The sequence below is a fragment of the Mauremys reevesii genome, linkage group 2 (assembly GCF_016161935.1).
Source record: "Mauremys reevesii isolate NIE-2019 linkage group 2, ASM1616193v1, whole genome shotgun sequence".
Classification (NCBI taxonomy): Eukaryota; Metazoa; Chordata; order Testudines; family Geoemydidae; genus Mauremys; species Mauremys reevesii.
The window spans coordinates 80,690,567-80,710,070 of record NC_052624.1 but is presented as its reverse complement, the minus strand read 5'-3'; the positions used below and the strand labels follow the sequence as shown (position 1 = coordinate 80,710,070).

Here is a 19,504-nt window from a genome sequence, read left to right as displayed (position 1 = left end):
TTACTGTGGCCTAAGCATGCCATGTTACCTTTGTTCATGCAGTTCAGCCAAGAGAATTTCTTTTCCTAGTACATACTGTAATATCACATCTTGCTCTTCTCTGACCAGGTAAGCTACTTGTTATGTTGTAATACTGTTCAATCAGAATGAACGTTGCTTCTTCCTTTGCAAGACACATACCGTGTTCCATTAAGGTCACATAACCAAAATGTATATTTAGAGAATTTATACTTTTTTAAATGTTATGTTTTGTTTAACATTGCATTTCAGGGTGACCTCTTCTGTTGTACTTAACAAAAAAAAAAAAAAGTACAATTCTACTATCTAATTGAAACTTAAAATGTAACACATCTTGAGTTCATTTCTGTTATAGAAAAACTTTCTCACAGGGAAAAATGGTTCAGGTCTATCAAATATTGGAATGTGGCATCATAAGATTAAAATCAAAATACATATCCATGGGTGTGAACTTTGTTGAAGTTAGTTGTATGGTGTGAGGCTTTTGTGTTGCGTGGTTTGTGAAACTGTCACAGATACATTTTACTGCGTAAAGCTGTGCATCTACTAGTAACTCCCTAGAAAACAGGTACTGTACACAGTTGCATAGTGGAACCTGATATTTACTTCTACTGGAAACATCAGAATTGATACAGCTTATGCATAAGCTTAAGCTGTTTTGCTTTTACGTCAGCTCTTAAGAAATATTGACCTCCTTTACCTCAACATATAGATACTTCCTAGTAATTTTTTCTCTCAAGTAGAAAAGACTGGCACATTCAGATTACAAAATTTGAGAAGTCAAACTATATATATAAAACTTCAAGAAAACCACTCATGTACATGCATGTTATTTTGAAGAATAATTTCCATACTTCAGTTACAAAAGAATTTGCTTTCATATAATTGATGCTCATTGTTTTAAGTAGGCAGTACTGCACAGTGAAAGATAATAGCCTAACATCAGTTGTCATTAGCCAGTAATACTTGGTATCTTGTGCTAGGTGGCTTTTTGTGAGCTGCTGTTCTTTGTATATCAGAGACCCTCTTAAGACTTCCTCTGCCACAGAAGAGCTTTTTGAACCACTGTGGGAGCTGCCAAGAGCACTTCATGGTAAATACATCACCCAAGGTTCTGTATATCTATGAATAGTTGCTACAAGTAATGATTACTGTGGTTTCCAAGATCCACACAGTTATTGCAACTGGTGATAGTTTTCATGAGTCCAGTTATGAATGTTCATTCAAGAGTTGATACACTTCTCTTCTTCAGTCTCTTCATTATAAAAATTATTAATGCACCTATTGGTATACACATTGTGGATGCAGCCACAAGTAGTCCAATAACTGCCAAAGCATAACTTGGATAATCTTTTGTAACCAGTTGACCCTGCAAATAAGAGAATATTAGCATCAAGTAATTATAGCCCTCTCCTCTTTGTAACTTACTATAAGAAATGAGATCCTTTACTACCCCAAAAGTGTTGGATCTTTAATTTTTGATGTCTAGCAGTGATCTTAAATTTATGCACAGTTTTGCTAGAGAACAAAGTTAAGTTGTAAAGCAGATGTTGGTGTGTAGAGATGGTCAGTATACCTTGATGTAAATATCAAGGATTGGTATGGACTGTCACTTCAAGAGACATCACTCATTTTAGTTCTTGAGTTTGATGTGCACAATACATATTTTTCTTCTTGTTCTTACCAAAAAATAACAGTAGAAATAAAGAATCATGAAGACAGTTATAGAAAGTTATTTACACTAATGGGTTGAATCTCACAGCATTTTGTATTTCTTGCATGATTAATTTTGTCCTATATGTGGGCTGTGGCAGGTGGAGAGAGATGGACTATAGAGCTTTAGTCGCTACTGACCTAGGCTGGATTTGAACTGCCAACCTTGAGGCAAGGTACTAGTGGAGTGTGCTACACAAAATAAGTGAATGGTTTCATGTCAGTTCTCGTACTTCCCAGGATAGGCCATTGCCTCAGTAATCTGAACAGAGGCCACATCCTGAACAGTCATGGAAACAATTACCCTTATCCCTAGACTACATCCTAGTAGATGGGGTAACTAGCGTTGCTGCCTGTGCTTATCTGTCTGTACTTGCTGTGATTATTACTCCCATCAGCACCTTTTAAGTACACTAAGTTCATTGAAAGTTTTTTTTTAAATTGTAAAGTATGCCTATTCTAAATACAATATTAGTATGGCTCACTTCACTTCCTGTCTCTTTAAGGGGGAAAAAGATGCTGTCTTAATCATGAGTTCAGAATAAGTCCTTCCCAGATTATGTATGCACATCTCTAAAGCACTCCGTTCTCAAGCAATCAGAAAGTAAAGGTACAAGGTGTCACTTTTCCTGTTAGTGCCACTTTAAAAAGACTAAATGTGTGGAATTCAAGGTTTAGTGGCATCGAGGAGCTAAAGCAATTTTTTTTAAAATCTAAACTACATGGCTGCAGTTCTGTTCCTACAGCATCACTGTGTCTTATGGGATGTAAGCTACTCTTTCTCCCATGCTCAATGGGATTATCTGAATTCCAACTGTATCCTGCTAATTCTCCCTCTTTTAAATGTGGTCCTTTACCCTCTGCCCCCTCATTACACTGTATGAGGCTTTATAGTCATGGATAGTCTTCTCATTCTTGTGGTGAGTGATCAGAGCTGTGACTAACACTCCATGAACTAATCAATAAGGAGGCTGTTCAGGAGTGCTGTATCTGCCTTTAGTGTTGGACATACTATAGCTGACTGCTCTCAATTTTGGTGGTCTGGGAATCCAGCTAAATTATGTAATACAATCCAAAACTGCTGTATAGCTATTTAGAACTTTACTATATGTCCACTATTTTCCCACAATGTAATTAGTGCTTAAACGGAGAAACTGAATGGAGGCCTGCATCTTGCATTCAGCAGCACCATCTAGATTTCTCTGAACACTTGAAGGGATTATCTGCTGTGATTCAACTCCTACAGCTAGCATTGTGAGATACTGCAGTATACTAGCTGTCTTTTAAGTGTTGCCGCTTATCACCAGTTGGAGGTGGGCAGCAAGCAACAAAGCTTACTATAGCTTGTGCAGGTAAATATTTGTTACAGCTGTTTAACATTAAATAGTGAGAAACATTAGTGCTTATGTAAGCTTTTAACTTTGAGGCCAAATGTGTCACTGGAAACTTTTCTCAGCAGGCACAGTTGTGATCCCTGTCTCTGCAAAATGTTTTCAGTCTTGCTGCATTGGGATCTGCAGTTCTCCAGCCAACAGCAGAAACCCACACCCTTTCAGATACCCAAATTAGCAGTGGTGTGAAAACACTATAAAATTGATTGCTTTCCTTTTAATAACATAAAGGGAACATGTCCTGGAATTTTCTTAAGAAAATCCAGATTGTTCTTTCTCTGTGATAAACATGTATTTAAGTACTTTTATAAAACATGTATTATGCCCACTAGGGAGAATGAATTGGATTGTGATTCATTCTATTGTGTGTGGGAGCTTTGTTCGAAGTACTGAAAACCTCTTGGTCTCATGAAAATGTCATTTCCTATTCACAATTGATCACTTAGTGCGGTATCACTGCTGTTTTTATAAATTTTGTGTTCATTCAAAATATCACAAGTGATTCTAACTCTTAGATTAAAGCTTTAGTATTTGTGTGAGGGTTAGGGAATGTGGCTGCTTCTGCCTGTCATTAAAATTAAAGACCCATATTTCAGATTGAAACCTGCTGTGTTAATTTTCAGCTGGTGCAATTTGAGCAGGCTGCCCCCATGTCTTGAATATGTGGATATCTCCAGGTTCCAATGGCAAGAAGGGACTGGTGATGAAACAAAGTGATAAGTAAAATAAATACCTGTGTGGCATCCCACGCTTGATACTGCAGTGTTCCTGTGTGGATGTAGTCAGTGAGGTAAAATATAAACAAGCTTATAATTAGCACAGGACTGGCAAAAGCCCACATAATTTTCCAATACCAGTTTGGCTTGTGTCCGATCATTAGGAGAAGGTCTTTTTCAAATCTGTTTTTTAACAAAAAAATGCAGTTCAACTGTACTATTTAGATTTTGCATTAAAAGGTTAGATACTAGGAAAATCTTTCTTTTTACCTGTAAGGGTAGTTAAGCTCCTGCATAGACTTCCAAGGGAGATTGTGAAATCCCCATCACTGGAGGTTTTTAAGAGCAGGTTTGACAAATGCCTGTCAGGGAAGGACTAGGTTTCATTGGTCCTGCCTCAGTACAGGGGCCTGGACTTGATAACTTTTCAAGGTCCCTTCCTCATTTAGTTCATCATTGTATTTCTTGGCCAAGAAAACTCGGATGGATATAATTGCAGACAGCTAAATACCATTGGGCTCTACATTAGGAAAAGGTGTATTTTGAAAGATATGAAGGAAAAAGGCTTGTGGGGGCTTTCTAATGTGTAGGGCCTAGAGATTAATGTGTGAATCCTGTAACAAGTCCTATCTAAATATGTACAAATATCATGTTACTAGGTGTGCTCTATAACTATAAAGGACCAAATCTGCCTGTAGGAAAAAGTGTATGTGGCTAGGCACGGTGTGAGCTGAAAGAGACCTGGCTGCAGGGAATTTGGCTTGTAATGTGTATTGAGCAGAATTTAAGTGGAAAACATTGGGTCATGGTAAGAGAGAGAACTGGAGGAAGGCAGGTAGACTCATTTATAATGTTTCTAGCAGTTTTTTCACCCAAACAACTCCTCCCTAAAGAAATGCAGACAGTTTCCATCCTAGCTAATAGCCATTTATGGACTTAGCCACCATGAATTTATCCAGTCCCGTTTTAAACATTTATAGTCCTAGCCTTCACAACCTCCTCAGGTAAGGAGTTCCACAAGTTCACTGTGCGCTGTGTGAAGAAGAACTTCCTTTTATTTGTTTTAAACCTGCTGCCTATTAATTTAATTTGGTGACCCCTAGTTCTTGTATTATGGGAATAAGTAAATAACTTTTCCTTATCCACTTTCTCCACATCACTCATGATTTTATATACCTCTATCATATCCCCCCTTAGTCTCCTCTTTTCCAAGCTGAAGAGTCCTAGCCTCTTTAATCTTTCCTCATATGGGACCTTATCTAAACCCTTAATCATTTTAGTTGCCCTTTTCTGAACCTTTTATAGTGCTAGAATATCTTTTTTTGAGGTGAGGAGATCACATCTGTACACAGTATTCAAGATGTGGGCGTACCATGGATTTATATAAGGGCAATAATATATTCTCAGTCTTATTCTCTATCCCCTTTTTAATGATTCCCAACATCCTGTTTGCTTTTTTGACTGCCTCTGCACACTGCATGGACATCTTCAGAGAACTATCCACGATGACTCCAAGATCTTTTTCCTGACTTGTTGTAGCTAAATTAGCCCCCATCGTGTTGTATGTATAGTTGGGGTTATTTTTTCCGATGTGCATTACTTTACATTTATCCACATTAAATTTCATTTGCCATTTTGTTGCCCAATCACTTAGTTTTGTGAGATCTTTTAGAAGTTCTTCACAATCTGCTTTGGTCTTAACTATCTTGAGAAGTTTAGTATCATCGGCAAACTTGGCCACCTCACTGTTTACCCCTTTCTCCAGATCATTTATGAATAAATTGAATAGGATTGGTCCTAGGACTGACCCTTGGGGAACACCACTAGTTACCCCTCTCCATTCTGAGAATTTACCATTAATTCCTACCCTTTGTTCCCTGTACTTTTAACCAGTTCTCAATCCATGAAAGGACCTTCCCTTTTATCCTATGACAGCTTAATTTACGTAAGAGCCTTTGGTGAGGGACCTTGTCAAAGGCTTTCTGGAAATCTAAGTACACTATGTCCACCGGATCCCCCTTGTCCACATGTTTGTTGACCCCTTCAAAGAACTCTAATAGATTAGTAAGACACGATTTCCCTTTACAGAAACCATGTTGACTATTGCTCAAGAGTTTGTTTTTCTGTGTCTGACAATTTTATTCTTAACTATTGTTTCGATTAATTTGCCTGGTACCGACGTTAGACTTACCAGTGTGTAATTGCCGGGATCACTTCTAGAGCCCTTTTTAAATATTGTTTAAATATTTTAAATATAGTCAGCTTTAAACTTCTGTAGGGAGAGATGTGGTGTCAGAGTTGCAGAGGATGTGTAGTGTGGTCACTTCAGCTCTAACCCCTCCCTTTCCCAGGGATGAATCCTGACTTTGGTACCCTCCCTAGGGAGGCTTGTGAGGGAATGAAAACATGTTGCAGGGGAGGTGCCACCTCCACCTAGCTCTGTGAGTGTATCACCTGCTCTTAGCTGCCCAGGCTGAAAGAACAGCTCAGTCCTCAAATCTGATGAAAGATTTTTTTTTTTCCTGGAGCTGCTGTGCTGGCCTAAGTGCTTTCCCCAGTGTGTCCTGCCTGCACCATATCCCTGCGATGGCACAGTTACAGCAGTAAGGGAGGAGGTTTTAAACTCTTACCTCCTTAGCCCATAGACATAACAAACCGCAATCGTCTCCACCAGGACGATGAGCAGCAGAGAGAGGGTAGCTCCATAGTCATTGAATATGTCAAACCAATAGTTTCCAGCCTCCATGGTGAACACCAGGCCAACAATGCAGTTGATGAAACACACGATACCTGTAGGAATAAAACAGAGGTTATTTTAGTCACAACGGAAAGGCAAATGTTACTAGGGCAGGAGTTGGAGGCTTTGCATTGAATAAAAGACATTGGGTTTTAGCGTGTTTTTAGTGGTAATTGGTAGTCTTCTTAGGGCAACCAAGAAAACTAGCAATGTCTAGATACTACGGTGATTGATGTTATATAAATACCCAGGCTAGAGCGTCGATGTGGGTGAGGCCTGTGCTACAGTTGTTAAGTGTATGTAGCTTGCATTATAAATCATTAAAGACCATTTCCCCACATTTGAAGAATTGTTGCTTCATGTGGCACTTTCCTATCTAAATTAGCAGAGAAGCCTTGAAAAGGCACAGAGAGTTGCAATCAGCATCTGGGATGTTCTCTGATGGTACTAGGGTGACCAGACGTCCCGATTTTATCGGGACTGTACTGATATTTACTTGTTTGTTGGGACGTGAATTGTCCTGATATTTTTCCCTCTGGCGTACAGGTGGAGGGGGCTCGTGCCCTGCTGCCCCAACTCCACTCCGGCCCCGCCCTGACTCTACCCCTCCCTCCCCCATTGGATCCCTCCCCAAATCCCTGCCCTTGCCCCACCTCTTCCCCAAGTATGCCACATTCCTCCTCCTCACCCCTCCCTCTCTCCCAGGCTTGTGCTAATCAGCTGTACGGCGGCAGAAGCACTGGAGGGAGGGATTTTCAAAAAATATTCACTGTGTACTTGTAACATAGTTTTGTTTTTCCTTATTTGTATCATGTTTGGCCTCTTTTTAAGCACTATTTTGATGAATGAAAATGATACACGCTATGGTCATTGTGAGAGAACTGCATTTTGGAGGCTGGAGACCAGGCCTCACATGACATTCCTCATGCAATTGACAGGCTTTGGGGGTGGGGCAGTCCTTACTCAGAACTCCCACTGTAAAGAATATGGAGCTATACCTATCTCATAGAGCTGGAAGGGACCTGAAAGGTCATCGAGTCCAGCCCCCTGCCTTCACTAGCAGGATCAAGTACTGATTTTGTCCCAGATCCCTAGGTGGCCCCCTCACAACTCTGGGTTTAGCAGGCCAATGCTCAACCCACTGAGCTATCCCTCCCCACTATCAGTCAACTCCCCTTAGGGCCTGAGCCTGCAAGGGGCTGAGTACCCTTCACTTCCCTTGAAGTCAGTGGGAGTGGAGGGCATGCAGAACCTTCCATGCTGGGGGCTTCCAAATCCCTCTTGAGTGTGTTCACTCCTTATGCAGCCAGAATTCCTACCCGCTCTCAACCTGTTTTATTATGTGGTAGTGAACTTACCTGAGATCACCTCTTTAGGTAAATGGGTGGACAGAAATTTGCTGTCTGTCAAAGGGGTGAGGATAGCTGCAGTGTTCCCCAGCATACTGCCTATGCCCAGCATCAGCAGCATAATAAAGTACAGCACTGAATACAGCTGAGAGACCTCCATGTTTTTTATTGCTTCCGAATACACTATAAATGCCAGTCCAGTGCCTTGGACAGCCTGCCAATGAGAAGAAGAGAGTAGAACCTAACCAAGCATGGTGGTGTCAGCTCCTCAGGTAGCTACGTCCTTGCTCATTTATTGATAGAAATCAAAATCAGATTATTATACAAAAGAACTTTAACCCAAAATAACCTTTCATTAAAAGTACGTCTCCTGCCTCTTACTGAAGCTCTACGTCTACCACTTTAAACAGTAAATGAAAACTGTAGGTAAAGTAAGTCTAAACTCTGCCACCTTTTACTCTTGTTGAGTAGTGTCTTGCTCTTCAAGGAGACCCACTGATTCCAATAAGACTACTCACCATGAATAAAGGCATCAAAATCTGGACCTTAATGATGGCAAAATGGTAACTGTGCCAGTAGCCTTGTGTAATGAACTAGTTGAGATCTTTGCTGGCCTGTTTGAATGGTGCAGAATTGGCCTCCTACTACTACCTGGAATAATAATGGACCAATCTTGCAATCTTTACTCAGGCAAGTAGTCCTAAGTAATCAAAATGAATCGTATCCTGATCTTGGTTCCTAAAGCCTGAGGAGTTCCACTGAAGTCCTTTGAATGACTTTAGATTTGCAGAATGTCACCCGTTGACTTCAATGGGCCTGCTAGCGTGTAGAAGAACTACTCCCTGGGTAGTGGTGGGGCAGGAATTAAGCCGATAACAATACTTGGCACTTCTCATCTTCAAAATGTTTGACAAACATTAACGTGCCTGAGTCAGCACCTCCCCAAGGGTAGCTATTATCGCCCTTAGTGCAGATGGGAAACGCAGGCAGAGCAGTCAAGTGACTAGATGGCTGTTATTAAAGCTGGGTTTAGACATGCAGACCATTTCCCCTCCTAGTTCTATAAGTAATATGGCAACATCCTCTTACATCTAATCTCAAAGGGCCAGACTTATGACCTACACAAAAACCTAGCAACCTGCCCACATTCATTGCAACCAGTAACGTGCTATGTACTACTGATGGCCACACCATTAGTGCCGGGCGGATGGACGATGTGGAAGCCCAGTGTACGTGGCAGTTGTGCTGGAGGAAACCTTAGTGCAGGGTTGAGCTTAGGGCTTGAGCAGTAAAGCTGGTGCTTTACTGAGCAAAGTCAATTGGCTGCCTGAGCAGAGGGGAAAGGATGAACAAAGGAGCAGCCCTGCACTTACATCACCTCCTGCCAGTTCATCTACAGAGAGGCATTTCTGGCAGACATGGTGATGACCATGTTTTGCTTATAGAAGATTTGAACATTTTGGGCTGGACCCTGAAATTCTTATTTATGGTACACAGTTACCCTCCCACCAACAGCACAAAAAGAAGAACTCCACATGGACTCCTCCTGAGGGTCGAAATGACAGTCTGGACCTATACATTGAATGCTTCCGCCGATGTGCACAGGCAGAAATTGTGGAAAAACAACATCGTTTGCCTCATAACCTAAGTCGTGCAGAACGCAATGCCATCCACAGCCTCAGAAACCATCCTGACATTATAATCAAAGTGGCTGATAAAGGAGGTGCTGTTGTCATCATGAACAGGTCTGACTACCAAAAGGAGGCCGCCAGACAACTCTTCAACACCAAATTCTACAGGCCACTTCCCTCAGATCCCACTGAAGAATACACTAAGGAACTGAACCATCTACTCAGGACACTCCCTACACTAACACCGGAACAAATCAACATACCCTTAGAGCCCCGACCAGGGCTATTCTATCTACTGCCCAAAATCCACAAACCTGGAAATCCTGGAGGCCCCATCATCTCGGGCATTGGAACTCTCACTGAAGGACTGTCTGGATATGTGGACTCTCTACTCAGACCCTATGCCACCAGCACTCCCAGCTATCTCCGTGACACCACTGATTTCCTGAGGAAACTACAATGCATTGGTGACCTTCCAGAAAACACCATCCTGGCCACCATGGATGTAGAGGCTCTCTACACCAACATCCCACACGCTGATGGAATACAAGCTGTCAGGAACAGTATCCCTGATGATACCACAGCACTGAGCTCTGTGCCTTTATCCTCAGACACAACTATTTCAAATTTGATGACAATATATATCTCCAGATCAGTGGCACTGCTATGGGCACCCGCATGGCCCCACAATATGCCAATATTTTTATGGCTGACCTGGAACAACGCTTCCTCAGCTCCCGTCCACTCACGCCCCTTCTCTACCTATGCTACATTGATGACATCTTCATCATCTGGACCCATGGGAAGGAGACTCTGGAAAAATTCCACCACGATTTCAACAGCTTCCACCCCACCATCAACCTCAGCCTGGACCAATCTACACGGGAGGTCCACTTCCTAGACACTATGGTGCAAATAATTGATGGTCACATTAACACCACCCTATACCGAAAACCTACCGACCGCTATGCCTACCTTCATGCCTCCAGCTTCCATCCCGGGCACACCACAAGATCCATTGTCTACAGCCAAGCACTGAGGTACAACCGCATCTGCTCTAACCCCACAGACAGAGACCAACACCTACAAAATCTCCACCAAGCATTCTCAAAACTACAGTACCCGCACGAGGAAATAAGGAGACAGATCAACAGAGCCAGACGTGTACCCAGAAGCCTCCTACTGCAAGACAAACCCAAGAAAGAAACCAACAGGACTCTACTGGCCATCACATACAGTCCCCAGCTAAAACCCCTCCAGCGCATCATCAGGGATCTACAACCCATCCTGGAGAATGATCCCACACTTTCACAGGCCTTGGGTGGCAGGCCAGTCCTCGCCCACAGACAACCTGCCAACCTGAAGCATATTCTCACCAGTAACTGCACACCGCACCATAGTAACTCTAGCTCAGGAACCAACCCATGCAACAAACCTCGATGCCAACTCTGCCCACATATCTACACCAGCAACACCATCACAGGACCTAACCAGATCAGCCACACCATCACCGGTTCATTCACCTGCACATCCACCAATGTAATATATGCCATCATATGCCAGCAATGCCCCTCTGCTATGTACATCGGCCAAACTGGACAGTCTCTAAGGAAAAGGATAAATGGACACAAATCAGATATTAGGAATGGCAATATACAAAAACCTGTAGGAGAACACTTCAACCTCCCTGGCCACACAATAGCAGATCTTAAGGTGGCCATCCTGCAGCAAAAAAACTTCAGGACCAGACTTCAAAGAGAAACTGCTGAGCTCCAGTTCATCTGCAAATTTGACACCATCAGCTCAGGATTGAACAAAGACTGTGAATGGCTTGCCAATTACAGAACCAGTTTCTCCTCCCTTGGTTTTCACACCTCAACTGCTAGAACAGGGCCTCATCCTCCCTGATTGAACTAACCTCGTTATCTCTAGCTTGCTTCTTGCTTGCATATATAAACCTGCCCCTGGAAATTTCCACCACTTGCATCCGAAGAAGTGGGTATTCACCCACGAAAGCTCATGCTGCAAAACGTCTGTTAGTCTATAAGGTGCCACAGGATTCTTTGTTGCTTTTATTTATGGGAGCTATTCCATTAACGTCAAAGGCTACTCACACAGGTAAAGTTTACAGGATTAGGTCCTAAGGCTATTGTAGCAGAGCCAGCATCCACCAAAATGAGTTGTGCCATCTTCAGGGTCCAGCGGTCAGATGCCAATTAATAGTTGCTGCGTGGCTAGATCCCAGTGCACCCCAGGTTTGCAGGGAGGGAGTCCTGGGCGCATGGGAAGTTGGAATGGGAGTTTTTGAATGTCTCCAAACAGTTTGACTCCTCTTCCATTTGAGGGGCATGAGAAGGTTTTTTTATTTTCATGAATTCGCTTGCCCAGCCAAGACCATCAGAAGAGGTCTGAGTGTGACTAAGCGTCACAGCCCAGAGCCTGGGTTGGTGTGTAACATGCATTGCCCCAGGAGGCACTGTGCCTACAGATGCCCCTCTGGATCACAATTCCCCCCTCTCTCCAGGGGATAGGTGAGTATTAATTTACAGCTGGCTTATTATGATAGAAGCAAATTATGGCAGCCAGCAGCTGCAGAATATAGATATAATATATAGAGAGAGAATATAAATGTTCCACCTAAAGTTACTCAGTAGAAGCATCTTTACATAAAGGCTACAATCACCTGGGGCTGCTAAGTGGCCTAAGCAAGGAAGGAGTTGCTTAGGTTGCCTAAGCTAAGTGTAACATCTACCATCACATAAAATATACTCAAGACCTCCTCATCAGTACAAGAGCTAATAGAGTTCGTGTTCTTTCTCTCCCTTAGACCCAACCATCAATATAAGCTTCCACTTCTGACTGAGGGAAAAGGAAACAAAGAAAAAAAGACAACCAAGGCTGGTGCACAAAGGAGCAAGTTACCGTGTCTAGTTCAGCTTCCAAACTGCAGTTTTTAATCTGTGGCAATAATTCTGCATACCGGTTTGGGTAAGTGGACGTTAGATAATCTTTCATACTGTCGAGATTGTCTGCCGTTAAAGCTCCTTCTTCCAGGTCGAAAACGTTTGTCAACAGCAATATTACCCTATAAAGCCAAGATAATTTAGTTTCTTTCTACTAAAGCTAGAAGAAATGTTTCAGTGGCAGAATTTGGATGCAGCTTCTTTTAAGTGGAGGCGTGCACACCAGAATAACACAGAGGGACAGGCAGGAGAGTGCTTGCTATACTTCAGTAAAGTGTGCTGAAAAGAGGCTAAATGTGAAACTACACTTGTGAACGGGGAAGAAGGAAAATTGGGCCAAAAGATGTGCTTTGGCTTAACCAGAAGTTATTGGCTTGATGCAGGAATCACTGGGTAAAATTCTATGCCCTATGTTAAACAGGTCAGACTAGATTATCATAATGGTTCCTTCTGGCCTTAAAATCTATGCATCTATATGAAAATTAATTTTCTTATTTTATTCCTCTCAGTTTGGATGGTCCCAAATTCTGGCTCAGGTCCTCAGTTCATGTAAACTGGCGTAGCTCCACTGAAATCAGTGGTATTATGGTATTTACATCAGCTGAAAATCTGCCCCTCTGTCTCTTTTCCTTTGTGCCTCTTTTAATATGACGACCACATGGCATCAATTACTTTCTGACAAAGGAGATGCTTGGAATATTAGCCTGTCCTCTGCTGTGATAGGTGCAATAGGTTAGTGCTGCGTAAATCTAACAAAAATATAATAATAGTCCAGTCACTGAGACTTTACATGGCTTTAGGATCAGATCCTGCAGTGTGCTGAGCATCTTCTGTGAAGTGCTGAACTCCTTCAGATCTCTCTGTAGTCAATAGGAGTCAATGCTTCGTAGTTCCCAGCAGGGAGAACTCAGCACCTTGCAGGATCATCCAGCTGGTGGAACATATCTTAGTACCTTGACAGAGATTCAGGCTGATATGGGGGTTGGCTCACATGGCACATCATGTCTGGGAGCTATCCTACAGGATACTGGAACAAAGCCACTTGATTATAATCATGGTCCAGACCTGACCATGAAAATGACTTTTGGATCAATTAGGCAGTTAGGGTTGCACTCTTCTAAGGACTCGGGGACGTAGTTTTGAGATCAAACGCATAGCATATTTCATGCTCTTTACTCCTGTTACATCTCTCAGCAGTACTTCTGCCAGAAGGCTTGACACACGTGAGAACCAAATTTATCTCCTTTCCACACAGACCTGTTGTTATGTCACTGTGCATACCTGCAAATGATTGACATCATGAAAAAAGAAAAGGATTTCTGCTTGTTCAGTCTTTTCTCCAGTATTTTCTACCACCAGACTGAAGGTGGCATGTCAGGGTAAGATATTTATTTATACAAGTCAAAAGGAAGCAGAGAACTTAATGCATGTTGGAGAGCAGATAATTCTGAAGAAACAGATTCTAAGTCCTCTTGAGGATTTAGGTGAAGATTAAGGTCTGTATTTCCAGCCAGGCCAGGCACAGCATGTATCTGTAAATCTTGTGTCTAAGAGTTTGCGTGGCTGTACATCTTGTGTTCATTTCTTGTGTTCACAGAATGACCAGTGAGTAAAAATCACCTGCACCTCTATCTACTTCAACTGAGCCTGCAATCTGATACTCAGATTTGTGCCCACAACTGAACTGTGGGCAAAACTATTGATTGGACATATGTTTTGAGGTTGTAAATTGTATCTGCAAAAAGGTTGTCTGCAAAATTTGGCCCTCGGTATTTGCACTTTCCAAAATTCTTGTTTGTTTGCTATTTTGATAATCTGTTCGGATAATTCCTGGGATGATGTACCATGAGAGCCCTTGACACTGAAGAGTCTGTGGAATTTCCAGCTATTGTACAAAGCTTTTTCAAGCAGCGATAGTTGTACTGTGCCTTTGTGTCATACGGCGACTCTTGGGATTTTCCTTCTCATGCTTACTCTTTTATAATGGGGTGGGGTGGGGGGACAAGCCACAGGGTTCCTTTGAATGAAAATGTGGCTATCCCCATACGATTTTCATTTCTCAAAAGTAAGCCTTTTATTGAGAACTCCTGTTTTCATTTTTGATGGGGTGAGGGAGGAGGGTTGGGAAATGTCTCTTTCTGAACCATTTTTTCTATCTCCTTCCTCTGAAGGATCAGGAGATGGCTCAAGCTGGAGACAGGACATTGGGCAGGGAGGGCTGGGCTGAGGTGACACTGAACATTCTCTCTCTCAGGTGCTTGGCTGGCTGGTTCTGGCTCACATGCCCAGGGTCTAACTGATCGCCATATGTGGGGTCAGGAAGGAATTTCCCCCTGGATACAATTGGACCTTGTGGGTTTTTTGTTTTGTTTTTTGCCTTCCTCTGCAGTGTGTGGTGTGGGTCATTTGCCAGCATTATCCGGGTATATCTTATTTAATAATTTCCCTGCCATTGCATCAGCCTTGGGCACTGGTGCACCTCAGTCCCTCCTGTTCTTTGCCTGTGGCTCATAATAATCTAGTTTCCTGTGGGTTGTAATACTTGGATCTCATTTCAGTTGTTGGGTCAGTGTGCAGGTGCTGAGTGGGTGGCCTGGGCTATACTAGAGGTCAGACTAGATGTTCTAGTGGTCCCTTCTGGCCTGGAACTCACTGACTATCAGACTTTTCTCCAGTTGTGAGTGTGCTTTAACAGGAGCAGCAGCAAAGAAGCTCTCTCATGCTGTCCATTCCTTTCCTGGCATCATCCCTGCCTACAGTTAAAGGTGCGCTGCAGTGCTGAACGCAGTCAGTAGGAATCCAGCCACTGTCTGTCTCATGCAATAAACTTCATACACACCTCATCAGAGGTAGAAAGCTCTGTAGCCATCTTCACTATCATGCTGAGGCAGCAACCTGGGCACAACATAGTTAAACTTGGCAGTGTAGGCAGGACCTAACTCTGTCCTTCGCCCAAGTCCTTGGACTTGCGAGGTTTTAACCTTGTGACAAGACATAGGTGCATGCCTTCTCCAGGGCAATTGTAAAGAGTGTTGTAACTGGTTCAGGGAACAAGGTTCTGTAACCTGCTTATAACTGCAATGTAGGTGGGTCTTTAAACTCATTTGTCAGCAATGGTACCTTCAAAACTTGCAGACAGTAGTAACCTGAACTCTGATAATCAGTACGAGTCATAAAACGAACAGTGCACTCTGCATTCTAATCTCAGATTTTATCTAATCTAATATCTCCTGCATATTTATCAGATCTAGTCAAGTGGCACTCAAGGAGCTATGCTGCACAGCTGCTAATTGTGTATATATGTAATCTCTTTTCTTATGTGTAACATCCTATGTCATGTCTCGGGGGAAAAATAAGTTAAAACTCCAGTCTCTTACTTGCTTAGACAGTTTTCATAGTTGAAAGTCGCCTTAAAGCCATAGATAGAGAAAGTCACAATACTGGCAAATATGGACGTGCTGCTGTTTATCAAAGAGACGATAATGGCATGTCTCTCGCAGTTGTTGTTTGGCTCGTTGTAGCTGGCAAACGCTATCAGGCTTCCGAAACCAAGACCAAGTGAGAAAAAGATCTGGGTAGCTGCATTAATCCAGGTTTTAGGATTTGCTAATTGCTCTAGCTGTAAAACAAGAGAGTGAGCAATGGCTGATGAAAATAAAAGTGGACTTCATAGATATCATATCTATGGTATGCCTAAGGCTCTCATCATTGTAGTATCTAGACGTAGAGGAGAGAGTAATCTCATTTATTAGGGACCTGATTCTGCTTGAGACCTTATATTCGCACAGCACCTAGTAAAGTCAGTGTGAGTTTTACACATAGAAACAGTGCAGGACTAGGCTCTGTGTATGTGTTTCTCCAGAGGGTGAATAAAATGGTTTTGTTATATGCAGGGATAAAGTCTCTGCTGGTGTAGATGAGCAAAATTTCACTGAAGTAAATGGAACTGCACCCATCTACGCTAGCAAAGAAATGTCTAATGATCTCCTTTGCCATCTTTGGACTGAAATGTATCTTAGGCCATATTCATCTGTGGTGTAACTCTGTTGAATTCAAGGATGAATTTGGTCTGATATTGTTATTCAGTATATAAATAATACAACACAGCTCAGGTTTGATAGGACACTTCTTTTCCTGGGTGAGGAAGCTAATAACTCATTGGTGATATAGTGGTGTATCCTCAAGAATCTAGATATGTACAATATCAGCCCTAACTTACTATTGTGAAAATATAATCTAAATAAAAATAAGTTACTATTTTTTGTATGAAATTATACAGTTATAATGATAAAGTTTTGTTAAAAATTCAGTGTACATTTTCGGTACCTTTGGTGTAAACATGTAAATCAGCCCATTCACAGCTCCATGTAGTGTTAGTCCTCTAATTAAGTATATCATGAGGACCAAATATGGCAAAGTAGCTGTTACGTAGACAACCTGCACAAAAGAAAAGGTAAATTAATTAAAGCATTAATCTCCACTGGCATATGTTACTGTTTTGCAAGAACTGTACAGGTATAGGAAGAAGGAAAAAGTCAAATAATGTCTACATTAATGTTTTACATTATCAAGATAAAATTGGAAAAGGTTATCAATCCTCATACTACAGAGTTTACAATGATTAGCAGTGGGGGAGAAGTAGAGACAATGAGGGGGGGTATATCAGAAAGAAATTTCCTTCCTGGAATAGGATTGCATTCTTAGGTACACTGTAGGCGTGTATATCTCTATTTGCAGACAATGTAGCAGTCTATATATTGACCATTGTAATCTGGTATGGCAAATCCTGTATGTATGTTTGTTCTGCATGAAATATTCATAATATCACATTTGCTGCCTTATACTGATCCTTAAATGAGCACTTGATAATGTAAAACATTAATGTAGACATTATTTGACTTTTTCCTGAATTTTCTAAAGGTTTCGGAGATATCTAAGACCTTTGGGAACTTTTTTCTTTTTGAGAAACGAGAGTGGAATTCTCAATGCTGTCTTGGGATTTAAATGACCTTCCATTACTGAAAGTGTCAGGTCATCAAGTCTGTCCTGCATCTTCGCAATGTGTGTTGTCTACTTCATTTCATTAGAAGCTTTTATTAAGTTATTTTACATTCTTATTTAAAAAAACAACTTTTTAAATGAATTAGTTTCAAATAACTTAGCAGCTGGGTCCATTGCACAATACATAACATTACTGCTGTTTTTCTAACTAAGATAAACACAAAGCTTCTTTCCAACCCAGGCTCTATGTCAGTATCACGGCCACAATGGACCTATGCAGTAGGCTGTGCATTTAACTTTGCCACATAGAGCCAAGTTCAGCAAGTTGTTTTTGTTTTACATACTCTTGGGTGCCCATGGGTTTCTGTGCTTGTCTAATATAATTTGAGGCTATAAATCTAATCTTTATTCTGAAAACAGGTTCAGGAGGGAGATCTTTTTCAGCTTTTGGGGGTATCCTGTAATAAGGTTAAAAAAAAATCAGGGCGACCTTCCCCTCCCACAGCTTAACAGTAGACATGTGTCATAAACATACAGCTAAGGGTAGCATTAAATCCCTCTTTACCCGGTAAAGGGTTAATTCCCCTTTTACCTGTAAAGGGTTAAGAAGCTCAGATAACCTGGGGGCACCCGACCAAAAGGACCAATAAGGGGAGAAGATACTTTCAAATCTGTGGGGGAAGGTTTTTGCTCTGTGTCTGTCGGAGCCAGTCAGGAAACAGGGCAGGGAAAAATATATCTGAACTAAGCATCTAGTCTTGCAGAAATAGTAAATAATAGCAGAAAAGAAATGCGTTAGGTTACCTTTTGTTTTAGCTTGTGAATTTTCCCCTGTGCTAAGAGGGAGGTTTATCGCTGTTTTTGTAACTTTAAGGTTTTGCCTAGAAGGGAGATCCTCTGTTTTCTTGAGTCTTTTGTTATTCTGTAAAGTACTTAACCATCCTGATTTTACAGAGGTGATTCTTTTATCTTTTCTTTAATTAAAATTCTTCTTGTAAGAACCTGATTGATTTTTCATTGTTCTTAAGATCCAAGGGTTTGGGTCTGTGTTCACCTGTAGCAATTGGTGAGGATATTATTCTCAAGCCTCCCCAGGAAAGGGGGTGTAGGGACTTGGGGGGGATATTTGGGGAAGGTAGGCCTCCAAGTGGCCCTCCCTGAATGTTTGTTTAAATCACTTGGTGGCAGCATACTATTCAAGGTGGAAGTTGAGCCTTGGAAAAGTTTTTAACCTAAGCTGGTAAAAATAAGCTTAGGGGGTCTTTCATGCGGGTCCCCACATCTGTACCCCAGAGTTCAGAGTGGGGAAGGAACCCTGACAACATGTTATTTCTTTCCTACAGCTGCTTTTTTTCTTTCCTTCAGCTGCTTTTTCTTTGTCTGAGTCACAGATAAGTTCTTCCTCCAAACTAGTCGAAAGGCAGCTTTTCAATAACGGCACCACAAGTGATTGCCACGGAGCTTCAGTATCACACTGGTGTTTATACCAAACAACAGAATGCTGACCTGCGCCCTCTGATACTTTAATGTCTTTGTCTGATCAGCTCACTCCTGTGATTCCATGAGCAAACAGACTTCATAGTCCTTGACTATGGCACATGCCAACGACCACCACATTGTAAACATGGACAGAAGTCAGGGGCTTTGTTTAGATGAAGGCAGTATGCAATTAAATGGCTAATGTGTGTACTCTGCCCTTTGCAGGATGAACTGTGATGTTCTATGACACTTGTACAAATGTGCTGCCTGCTGTCCAGAGACTGGCCCACAGAAACTATATGCCTTAAGCTACTGCAGCTAGTAGAGATCCTCTTTTAGCTAAAGTGGTAATGTTCTATGTTTTAGAGACAAATATTCCCACGTCAGATATGTAGGCAGCAGAGCTATTGATTGTAGTGTGGGAATGTAGACGACACACCGATCTATTACACAACTCATGGTTAGAACCAAATGAGGTTATGCAAACGCTCTCCCAATGTACAAGC

General features: G+C 41.8%; 1 protein-coding gene and 1 long non-coding RNA gene across 3 annotated transcripts in view; one reads left to right on the top strand and one right to left on the bottom strand.

Annotated features, from left to right (window-relative positions):
- Window positions 1–277: 277 nt before the first annotated feature.
- SLC6A20 (solute carrier family 6 member 20) overlaps window positions 278–19,504 on the bottom strand; it is a 52,836-nt gene continuing 33,609 nt past the window's right edge. For both annotated transcript variants that reach the window (XM_039525177.1, XM_039525176.1), the window contains exons 5-11: window positions 16,845–16,955; window positions 15,896–16,137; window positions 12,478–12,640; window positions 7,934–8,138; window positions 6,469–6,628; window positions 3,856–4,021; window positions 278–1,387 (exon numbers count right to left, since the gene is read on the bottom strand). In XM_039525177.1, coding sequence (XP_039381111.1) covers window positions 1,238–1,387; window positions 3,856–4,021; window positions 6,469–6,628; window positions 7,934–8,138; window positions 12,478–12,640; window positions 15,896–16,137; window positions 16,845–16,955 — 1,197 coding nt within the window. In that variant the 3' untranslated portion in view covers window positions 278–1,237. The remainder of the gene's footprint in view (window positions 1,388–3,855; window positions 4,022–6,468; window positions 6,629–7,933; window positions 8,139–12,477; window positions 12,641–15,895; window positions 16,138–16,844; window positions 16,956–19,504) is intronic.
- Window positions 12,198–14,399, top strand: LOC120398124. The gene is made up of 3 exons (XR_005594197.1): window positions 12,198–12,543; window positions 13,774–13,897; window positions 14,116–14,399. It is a non-coding gene; the product is annotated as an uncharacterized LOC120398124 (long non-coding RNA).